The sequence below is a fragment of the Adiantum capillus-veneris genome, chromosome 23 (assembly GCF_014529385.1).
Source record: "Adiantum capillus-veneris isolate H3 chromosome 23, ASM1452938v2, whole genome shotgun sequence".
Lineage (NCBI taxonomy): Eukaryota > Viridiplantae > Streptophyta > Polypodiopsida > Polypodiales > Pteridaceae > Adiantum > Adiantum capillus-veneris.
In genome coordinates, this window is record NC_140953.1 from 87099489 (window position 1) to 87111565 (window position 12077).

Sequence of the window (12077 nt, forward strand, 5' to 3'; positions counted from 1 at the left end):
AAAACAAGTTGTTTGACGATGTAGAGTCAACGACAATTGGCCGCCAAGCCTATGGATTTGTATTGGGTCCTCTCTCTCTCTCTCTCTCTCTCTCTCTCTCTCTCTCTCTCTCTCTCTCTCTCTCTCTCTCTCTCTCTCACTCAGTTTCTGGATGGTTGCTTGAGTTGGGAATTTGAAGAAAGTGGTGCTATATGATGGGTTCTCGTTTAAATCTCAGTTATGCCATCATATAATTAGAGCACCCAGCAACCCGAGGCTTTGCATAAGGGCTATGAGATGGAAGTTGAAAATGGAAGATATAATATAGTGTGAGGGCATGTGTGCGTCTCTGTATATGTGTTTGAGAGAGAGAGAGAGAGAGAGAGAGAGAGAGAGAGAGAGAGAGAGAGAGAGAGAGAGAGAGATGCTCCAGTGTGCAATGGTACCCTAGCCAAGACTAATACCCTATGCGATGGTACCCGTGACCTGTCCCAACATGCGATGGTACCCTAGCCCAGGACTAATACCCCGCGTGTTACCTACCCCAGTGTGTGTGACTTTGCACACTCTTGCTGAATCATTGAGAGCATGCTACCTGCAGCAGCAGTGATGGCGGACTTCACCTGTGATGGAGAACTCCCCCTTTCGTTGGAGGAATTTGTCAGTGCACCCTTCCACCTGCTAGCCACTATCTCACCGCTGCCCCTGTTGTGTTGTTGCTGTTGCTATTTCGCACACTCCTCCACCTGCTCCCCACTATCTCACTGTTGTTGTTGCTCTAATTGCATGTAGAGGCACAATTATCATAAAAGAAGAAGAGCAATTGAGATCCTCAGAGCTCTCAGCTCGATAATGGTGGTCAAAGTCATACGCGCGCGCTCTACTAAAGCCCTTGTGAAACTTGCCGAAACCAGCCTGCGGCGGCACGGACTGGTTCTAGCAGTTTTATGACGATATAGGCCTAGAATGCTCGTCAGCACGCTATACAAAAGCATTAGGCAAAATTTGGACTCACAAAGGGGCCCTTTAAGGAGTTTGACTTTACCTCTCTCTACCAAAACGGGCGCATGGATAAATTTTTGCAAACAAACTCCAAAGTTGGCGGAGGTTTGATAGTTAGAATGTGCTCTTCAAGCTCTATCTACTGATATATAGCACGCCATGAGATTCCTCATATGTTAGAAGATTCTTTTTTTGATTCAATACGTGATCTTCTAACATATGAGGAATCTCATGGCGTGCTATATATCAGTAGATAGAGCTTGAAGAGGAAATTCTAACTATCAAACCTCCACCAACTTTGGAGTTTGTTTGCAAAAATTTATCCACGCGCCCGTTTTGGTAGAGAGAGGTAAAGTCAAACTCCTTAAAGGGCCCCTCATTGAATAAAAAAAAGAATCTTCTAACATATGAGGAATCTCATGGCGTGCTATATATCAGTAGATAGAGCTTGAAGATGACATTCTAACTGTCAAACCTCCGCCAAATTTGGAGTTTGTTTGCAAAAATTTATCCATGCACCCGTTTTGGTAGAGAGAGGTAAAGTCAAACTCCTTAAAGGGCCCCTTTGTGAGTCCAAATTTTGCCTAATGAATTTTTTGTTTTTTAAGGCTCCAACATGTATCTACAATTTAAATTTTTTTATCAATTATATAGAATGTATGAAGATGCAGTGTTATGTGCCTATGATTTACAAGGAAAAAAAAAGAAGGAGTGTATATCGTGCCAATTGCATCTCATGCCGCCTACCAATTTTGGTACTCATCACGCCGCCTGTCAATTGCTTCCTTCTATGTATGCATGTAGTCCATTAGTTTCCACGCAATTGAATGAGGGGCCAAGAGGGGTTGCAAGATTTGGTTTGATTATTTTTAAATTCAAAGTGTTGAGGATTGGCCGTTGACAACAAAATCAAATGGGCAAGAATGGGCAAGGAGGGCGGTTAGTGCACGGAAAGAGAAGCTGGCTTGCTTGAGCTCAAATCTGAGCAACAATCGTATTCTTGTTGTGCATCTCCGCCAAAGACAGTGAAGGAATTGAGGAAGGTTCTGTGCAAGAAAATATGAAGGCTATCAAACATGTGGTACACATCTTATAAAAAGGATTGATTACATAAATCTCCCTGATATGCTCCCTCTGATGGAAGTGCTGTGAGTCACTGAGATTAGCATGTGCCAATGAGACGACCACGAGCTAGGGAGTCGTGCACAAGCAGGGAACACTGCTCAATCTTGTTCTTCGGTGTGGGCACAAGGACTTGAGGGGGAGCCACATCGTCACACAGCTACATGAGGAGGTAGAGGTTGGAGGAGAGTATTTTTTATTTAAAGGTCTATGCTTTTGATAACTAGACTAGATGGGTAGGGTGGTCACTAAAGATGGCTAGCGAAGGATATGAAAGGCCATAATTCAAGGTAATTTTTTCTTGCTTCATGCCCCTCTCTTAGAAGAGGTATCCACTGAATCTGTGGAGACTTCATGCTACATACACTAATTGGGAACAAGGTAACCCTAACCTAGGGAACATAAGCTATCTGCACTCACTACTCCATTGGCGGTTTAAAGAGGTGCAAAGAAAATGAATCGCAAGCTCTACAACTCCCATCCTTGACCGACTTGTTTGGAACATAATGGTTACACTTTTCTACTTGTGCAATGCTCAATTTCTCAAATGCTTCATGGACTCTTACTCAATATAATATGGAATGATGTAGCCACCATATGCATGCACCAAGGAGGAAATGTGTGCACATTAGTGATCAAACAAGTGCGCTAGAGCACAACCACTTAACCAAAGAGAACCATGCAAGGATTAGGCATAAAAAAAAGCATACTCTATGACCACTTATCATCATACTGCTATCAGCTTATTATTTCTCTTTTCCCTTATCAATTTGGAAAATGTCTCTAATTCACAAATAAATTTATTCACGGACTTGCTCATTTTTTTAATTGCTCGAAAAAAATCGCTTGTCGTCTTATAAGACTCGAAAAAAAACTATCAAAACCATATTTTGGTTGCTGAGACCATAAACTCTGAAATCTTAGAAATTTGATGGTCGGAGCTCAAAAGCAAATATGAACAAAAAATATGTAGAAAAAGGGGTGAACCAAACCAAAGAAAGCTGATCTGGAAAGTTTTAAGCCAAAATGTGCAGGAACATGGATCGCAATCCATGACCCCTTGAGGCAACTTAGCTAGAAATTGATACCAAAGGGTACTGTGAGGTTCCAGATCACTAGATATACATTTTTGGTGGAAAACAGACACATCAAACGCATCCAAATCAAGAAATTGGGCTAAGAGTACACAAACCTAGAAAATAGACCCAAAATTGGGGCTTTTTGATTTTTTGGTGTCCAAACTCAAGAATAAGTGGAAATCTAACATTAAAGAGGACAGGCATACAAATGACCAAATTTCATGTCCAAATGAGGTAAAACATGGATCGGGATCCATGATCCCCTTGAGGCATTTGGAGCTGAGATTGAGACAGTGAGTAGCTGACATCTTTTAGGACACATCATAGCAAGAAACAACAAAAAGTTGACCAGATCACCAAAATACTAGTTGCAAGTCAAAAAACCACAAGCAGCCACAAAAAAATTCTTTTGTCGAAGAAAAAGGTTTTCAAATCCAAAAATAAGTGAGTAGGTGGACTTTGTAGACTGCAGGTAGTCACCAGACCAAGCTTGGGGTTCAGATCTGATGAAATATGGATCGTGATCCATGTCCTCATGCTAAATTTTTGGATAGAGACGATACAACCTTGTAGTAGAGACCAATAAAAACAATTTATCCAAAAGCAAGGGTACCAAAAAACTTCAAGAAGAGAGCCAAATAGGATGAGAGTCATTCAAGGCAAAAAATTGTCAAACCGATCTAGAAAATGACTTTTGGATGATCAAAAGGGATTAAAACCACATAAAATTCACATGACAAGGATTAGGAGACTGTGAAAGACACGTGTGCCAAATTTCAAGATATTTTGACACTAGGGTACATGGATTGTGATTCATGACCCAATCACAGAAAGAGCACAAAGTGGTACTAGAACTAGCACTACTCCCTGGGAGCATAGTGGTGGTTTTAAAATTCAATTTGGACTTGATTTGTGCATACTACAAGAAAAATAGGATTTTGTGTCGAAAGTGCGATTGAGCCTAAATTGAAAAAAGAGGAACAACATAGAAGCATTGGTGATGATAGACATGATAGCATAAGTGAACGCAAAAATCGACACGATGAAAAGCTATTGTAGCAAAGATAGTGAAGCAATAGTCAAGGGCTCTTAGAGTATCATGCTGTGCTTGGCAATTCTTTGTTCGATATGCATGACAATTTTAATGATGCCCTTAGAAAAGCACAAAAGTGTGTATCTTGGCTCATGCCCCCCAAATGAGAACTTCATGGATGCATCAAACAAAAATTTTAATGGCGTCCTTAGAATACAACGTTAATACTAATTGAGCCATTCTATTGTAGTGATTGTGTTGGAGCTTATGAACTGAGAACTCAGCACTACAATAAACCCTATACCGTTTATGATGTAGAACATAAAGTTACCTTTGCTTCTTCTTAATTTAAATCTATCTTTTGTATTTGTCTTAACGTGCATTTTGTGTCTGATAGAGAGGACATATATTCATAAGTAGTGGATGTTTTGATTGCACAAGCATGACTCTAGTTCGACAACACTGCAAGGTCCGCTATCTGCATCTAATTCTCCATGCGTATGCGTTTGCAAGGCGCAACACATAAATGCTATGGGGCAGCAGGCACGGCTTTTGTATCTTATAATTTTTTGGAGAGACCATAGTGCCAACTCTCCACCATGCTTTTGTATTGCACTTCTACATGACATGCACTGTATATTTAGCATTTTCACTCTGTGATGCTTCATGGCAAGACGAAATGTTTAACTATTCACATTGCTTTTATGTAGCTTGACTCAAACATTGTTCTCTGACTTGCACAATTGGACGACACTCGTACACGATTATCATGTCAGTAGTGGAGTTTAGTTTTTATAGTCTGTTGATGATTTTTTTATTTTTGGATTTTTCAATGCTTCCTTAACTTTAGTTTAGCTACATGTTTTCCTCAATAGTACATGCTCAATCTCGATCTCGCATCACTATATATTAAATAGATTGTACGTACTTCTTTTATCACAGTTGATTAATTCAACTTATGTACTACAATACTCAATGCACCCCACTCAGTACATCTTTACTTTATTCCTAGGTGCTTGATGTCAATCTACGTATGTCCTTCTTTGGCAATGCATCTTATATATTATAGGCCGTTCTCCTCTGCATAACCGTTTTGTAGCAGGAAGACAATTCTTTATCCTAGTGTTTTCCTCCTCAGATATGTTTTTGCACAAGTTCTGTGATGAACATCCAAGACCCTCCAACTCTGACAACACGTATTCTCTCTCTCTCTCTCTCTCTCTCTCTCTCTCTCTCTCTCGCTCTCTCTCTCTCTCTCTCTCTCTCTCTCTCTCTCTCTCTCTCTCTCTCTCGTGTTCTATGAGAAATAAGAGAAAATTGACCGCTTGATTCAGAGTACGATGGGTGCCTCAAAGATGGATCCCCGGTCTAGAGACTCAATGGCCGATGATATTACTAGGCTGCATGGCAATCTACAAATAAACTACCAAAGTAGGTTAAGGAGTAGTATTTAAGCATAATGATTAAGCTGTAAATTTTGTTATCCCCTTTATTAGCCCACTGTCGTACAGTGAGCCCTATGAGACACAACTTGCTTCGTCATCAAGCCCCAATCTAAACAATTGCTATTGCCTACCAATTGGTTCTACTCATCCGCTCGTGTTCCACAACAAAAGCCGAGCGACAACAATCACAACCAAGTAACCAACTGTGCTCCACAATCTATTAGAATAAGTATGGTAAAGAGCAGTGCCTTAGTCTTACTGCTCAAACAATTGTAGAGAAAATTGGACTATTTTAGAGAATTATTATGTTTAATAAATACACATGTAATTCTTTAATTTTTTTTTTATCAATGCACTTTCTACTTGTTTAGTTCAGTGTTAGATGCTTGATGTTAATCTGTGTATGTCTTGTTATGTTCTATAAAGAGAAGTTGGTTCATGGTATGTCTTGTTATGTTCTATAAAGAGAAGTTGGTTCATGTGATTCATCCTCGATTCACCATTTTTTGGGAATATTTGAAAGTGCTTTAAGAACGTGTACATTGTATTTGCTGTTAAGCTGCATGTTGCGGTGGGCTCGAGTACGTGGATCGTCTCATCAGTGTAATCAAAGGAGGGCCTGTGGATGAAGAAGGCATAATGAAGACAATGGCGCCAACAATGAAGTATTGGGATGATTGGGCCGATGCCAAAGATATGGAGGCAATGTGGAATGACACTGATGTTTGTGCCGAGTGGGTTGCAGCTGGTGAAAAGCAAGGCGTCAAAGTGCACATGTCTCGTAATTCCAGTGGAAAACCTTATGTAACGCTGACTGAGATGATGGTAATATTTTCTTGTTAAACTTCCATGGCGGTTTTCTGTTCTGTATTGTGCTGTTGCCTCACAAGTGAGCCATGAAGAGCTCTTAGATTTATGGGTTTTTTCTTGCTTGCATAGTTCTGTTTTGTTCTTCAAGGACAGTTAGTTGGGTGGCTGGATGAGAGCAGGCAGTTGGCCTTAACTGCAAGGAAGGTGTTAGGGACTTCTGGTCTAGTCAATCTATGCAAGCCTTAGTAATAGGCACCAATTATAGTCTACAAGTTGGGCTTACCCTGACAAGTTCTAGAGGAATACTTGTTGAGAATTCACAAAGATCCTATATTCTTGCTCATTGATCAGATGTGTGTTAGAAGCACTTTTTTTTCCCCACCCAAACAAAGGTAAGTTAGCGTTACGCATTCGTTTCAATAACTGGATCGCTGTCTATGGAAGGGTATATAGTATATGATGCATGGTCAGATATGTTGTGAACAACCGGGTAGGATGGCGAGAGGATTTGCAAAAGCTTGAGCTCACCTCTCCTCCTTTAGAGAGAGAAGAAAAAGAAGAAGAGCTGAAAATGTGGGGAAAGCAAGCTCTAATGTATAAAAAACTGAGCACTCAAGTAGGGTGTGATGCTTAGACTCGCAAACTTTATGGGGGATAAAGTGCATACCTGATGAGACTCCTTGTTGGTGCCCCAACACCCTGTCACGCATCATAGAACATGAAAGCTAAGCTGGATGGAGGCGATAGTGCGGATCACACGCAAGGGGATGGCTCAAGCATGTAAGGATGGAAGTGTGAACCGTTGGATTTCTCCCAAGCTGTGATATATTGGCGTTGTAAAAAAACCTCATTTACTTTGGTGGCTATTGAGACATTATGAAGCAAGTGTAATGCATCCCATCTTCAAAACCCGCTTCTTAATGTGTGCATCTATCCCGAACTTAAGATTTTGCTTTTGTGCATCTTTAAATTTTTTTAACTTGCTTTCTATGCAATTCTTGGAAGTCAATATGAAGGGTGGGTTTTACCACATCTTAGCCATGTACACCACGATTCTCTTTGTCACAAAGTGATGAAGGAAAAAGATCAAGGAGAGAATGCACGAGAGAGAGGCGTTCTTGTAAAAAGGACCTATGTGGCCTATTGGAAATAGCGAGATGAACAACTTTGTAGTTCAAAGTTTTTTCATTTGAGGATCGCAAGAGGGAGTTTTTTTTGTTTTTTTGCAGGGTTGCACTGGAGAGAGCAGGGAAACTTTTGTCTTCCTGTGTCATGAAGCTCCATGCAATCCTCAGCCAAAAAGAAGCTCTCCATGCTCTTCTCAAGGCTCATCTCTCTCTCTCTCTCTCCCCCCGCCCCCAAACCCCCCCCCAAACAAGTCTCCATAGGTATGGCTGCTTAAGTTTATACATAATTAAATATGCAGGTTACTACTTCTTAATGCTTACATATCTTCTTTTCAACGTGATTCTTAATCTCCGTAGATCGTATCACCCACGAGGTGTTTAGGGCCTTGGGATTGAATTCAATGAGGTGTTTTAAGTGAAAAGACTACTCGCAAACTTTGCTGAAAGCTTTTATCTCTTTAATTTGTGCAGTTAAAAGTGTGATTAGCCGGTTGTATTGATCAGAAGCTTTTCTGTGAAAGAAGAATTTATTAATACAAAGTCCTTTCGGAAGGGGGGGGGGGGGACTCCAAAAAGTCCGACCCTCAATTGGGGTCGAATTCTTCTCTCTCTCTCTCTCTCTCTCTCTCTCTCTCTCTCTCTCTCTCTCTCGCGTGGTTTAGGTACATGTATGTTATGTGTGATTGAATCTAAGTTAATGCATGCATTGCAATTGTGATGCTTGAATATACTCAATGTTACACAATTGATTGATTACTCTAGTTAATCTTTAAATTCCACTGTACTTTAATCCCAATTCTCTGACATTGGTATTAGAGTATATCTAGGTTATCTCTTTCTTTTTGAAGAAAGGGCGGTTCTAGGATTGAGCATGAAGAGTTGAACCTTTTAATTAACCATTGTAAGGCCGACATCTGCAAGTTGGCTCCATTCTTTAGGACATTGGCACGCCCGCAATTTGTGACATCCCCCCTTCCTGAAAGAAAGTAATCGTCCGTGATTACAACAATTTTCCGAGGGACATTCAGAGGGACAATTAGTTTACTCTTTTGTTTAAGGAGATAGCTTCTCCTTTCGGCTCTTTTGATCGAGGAGTTGGTTTCTCCTATCAGCTCTTTTGATCAAGGAGTTGGCTTCTCCTTTCGTCCAGATCGTAACTCTTGATATTCCGGCGTAGTAAAATTAGCCATCACACCCAGACCACACTGATCTTCACGGGTGTCTTGATGCACTAAAATTACATACCCAGGCGATCTCATCCAATTAGGAATATTCAGTGGTTGGCACATCACAATGCAACAGAAATGCTCACATATGCATTTTACAAGACATAGAAATATAAAGCCGCCGATGAACACTCCTCTCGCATAACCTAACAAGGTCCGGGCCTGCGGGAGATATTCAACGACTCCCTCATCACTCCTCCCGCATAACCTAAAGAGGTCCAGGCCGGGAGATATAGAGGCCTTTTACAATCAAACGCCCCCCAGACCGCAGCCTGCGTCGTTTGGAGGTGCTGAGAGTAACCACTAATACTCCTCCCGCATAACCAACCAGGTCCCGGCTCGGGAGTCACAACAACAACAAACTCCCCCCGTAAATAACCACAAGGGTCCGGGCCATGAGTAAAAACCACACATCTAAATCATCCAATACCCCCCCCCGCAAATAACCACAAGGGTCCGGGCCATGAGTATGAACAAGCATTCTCAAACATCATTTCTCATTACACTCGGGAGTAAAATCACCAATCATTGAAACCAGTATTAAAATCAGAGTCAAACAATTCAAATCGGCACCAAGACAGGTTCAAAACAGATACCATCCATTTCAAACAAATTTCAAACAGGATAAAAAATAAGTTCTCAAATAGAACTCAAACTTAAGAAAAAAAATCTCGACATCAATCGAGCTCAAAAAGTCGACTGACTTTCCATCGTGAAACCTGCACCAAAAATTAGGGTTAGGTTCTTTCCATAAGGTCGTAGCTGACTGCACCATGGTCCATAGGCTTTTGGACAGATAGTGTTCCTGTGGCGGTGATGATAGTCCCAAGACATAGCAGTCACACCGAACCTCCGAGGTTATCAACAAGAGACATCTACTGAGAGATGTCGAGAAATTTCAAGTTATAATCTGTTAGGGTTTTCCATGGCAAGCATTTCAAGATACCCCACTCTGCCAAAAGTTGCACTCAGAAGGAAGATGTCAGAAACCATATAACTTCGGGCAAAAATTTTCTTGAAAGCTTGCCACAGTCCTTGGAGTGTGCGGCTTGGAGCTGTAGACATCAACATCTGCATGGCACTGCTTTTGAGAAAAACAGTGACTTGAAACAAATCTTGGATCCTTCTCTTGCAAGTGATCTTTTTGGCTTATGCCCTGTAAGACATGAGCGGTGAAGACGGGAGCGCGCCCGATGCGCGATGTAGTAAGGGTAGGAGTGACTAGTAAGTCCGGGGTCGGTACCCGAAGATACTTTCATATAAAATTCCATCAGTCTTTGGTTTGCTTTGTTTGCTCTTTGGTAGGACCGATATGCTTTCAGAAAAGCACACGATTGATGCTCTGATACCATGTCACAAGACGGGCACCACGTGCCAATTGAAAAGAACAGACTGAATAGACTTTTAGCACTTCAATAACAACGGAACTAAGAGACAGAGACGACACGCGACACGGAGTGGCGGAATTCCACCCAAGAGAGTATCGGCCCCAAACCTTGGCGTCCCTTTCGGTATTTCTTTATATTCCATCAACACAGTACAAGCCGATACTCCAGACTCTGCACCTTCTCCAGGTGGCATGCTAGAGAATGAGCCCTTAGCACATATTTAAAGGCCCTTGGCGTATGAAAAGCAGTTTACATGAAAAGCCTTCAAACTCAAAAGCTTCTGGTCCAAAAGCAATGCCCAAAAGTTGCCAGCATAAATCACGAAAATCTGTACAACTGCCACGTCAGCAGTCAGCGCAAAATGCGAAAATCCGTACAATTGCCACGTCATCATGTCAACAGAAAATCCAGAGCGTCCGTACAATTGCCATGTCATCAGCTTTTGCGTGGATCCTGCTTTATTTTAGTTCCTTTATGTCATTGGGGCCCCATCGGACAGGTCCCCATAAGTTGGTAGGACTTCTTCTTCTGTTACTTGTTCTTCTTAGGGTTTAGGCCCCTCGGTCGGCATCTGCAAGTTGGCTCCATTCTTCAGGGCATTGACACTTCAGCAGTTTGTGACAGCCTCTCTCTGGATGAAGCTGATGGCGGCACCAATCTCCCTGTGACTAGAAGGCGGGAGTCCGTGCCAGTGTAGTCACCACCACACCAGCAGCCTCTTTGTTGTCCTTTCCTAAGTCACTATCACTCCTTTCTTCTTGATGCTTGCTTTTACCTTTGTCCTTTGTAGAATCTCTGTCTTTGCTTTTGGATCTGCAATCCCTTAGCCAAATGACGACGCTTTGCACAATCGTAACAACTGTTCTTGGTCTTTTTTCTGGAATCCGAAGCAGCAAGTGCTTCCCCACCTGTCTCAGAAATTTGAATTTTGCCTTGAGTTATCAACATGGCTTCCTCCTCAATGAGAAAAGTGTTGAGATCATCAAATTCCAGTTTTTTCTTCGTGATTTGTAGCCGAAGTGTCCTAGACATAGTTTCATACACCTCGTGCAACTTCATGAGAACCAAAGCAGCTAACTGAGTACTCGTCAGTGCACTTTTCATAGCCCATAGTTGATCATGAATAACTTTGACCTTCATAAGGAATGGTTGCATGGAAGTTCCTCGTGGAAACTGGATGGATAATAACTGTTTAAGAAGGGTGACTGCTTGTATCATAGAATCCTAATCAAATATTTTGACGAGCTTGAACCACATATCGTTGGTAGTCTTCAAAGTCTGAATGGCTGGAGAAATGTCCTTTGTAAGAGATTCCGCAATTGCCAACATTGCCTTCGCATTAGCCGCATCCCACTCGACACACGATTTGAGATATTCGTCATCTTGAAGGCGGATGTACTTGTTTTTTTGAGGAAGAGCACTTAGTACATTTGAAACAAGTGTTTCATTTGTTACGCCAAAATCAGTTATATGCCAAGGAATCCAAATGTGATTTCCTCAAGGAGGAAATTCACTACTTGGGGCATGTTATTTCGGCTGTAGGGTTACACATGGATCAATCCAAGGTGGATGCCATTCGGAGGTGGCCCTCTCCCAAAAATTTGGAAGAGCTCCAGATTTTTTTAGGCTTTGCAGGTTTTTATCGTCGATTCGTTAAAAACTATGCCCATATTGCTGTTCCCATGAAAGATCAACTAAAAGCCAAGGGCAAGACCTTTCAGTGGGGATTAGAACAACAGCAAAGTTTTGACAAACTTAAGGACACATTAGCCACAGCTCCTATTTTGGCTATTGTGGATCCCTTAAAGCCATTCGTTTTGGAAACGGATGGTAGTAATCGTGCGATTGGAGCAGTCCTTCTACAGG

At 41.6% G+C, this 12077-nt stretch overlaps 1 protein-coding gene across 3 annotated transcripts in view; it reads left to right on the forward strand.

Annotated features, from left to right (window-relative positions):
- The first annotated feature begins 6144 nt into the window (after positions 1-6144).
- LOC147428117 (transglycosylase) overlaps positions 6145-12077 on the forward strand; it is a 174461-nt gene continuing 168528 nt past the window's right edge. Inside the window, exon 1 of one of the 3 annotated variants that reach the window (XM_086496310.1) lies at positions 6145-6485. In XM_086496310.1, the coding sequence (XP_086352436.1) occupies positions 6300-6485 (186 nt within the window). In that variant the 5' untranslated portion in view covers positions 6145-6299. The remainder of the gene's footprint in view (positions 6486-12077) is intronic. The other 2 variants (XM_086496308.1, XM_086496309.1) reach the window with 2 other exon arrangements.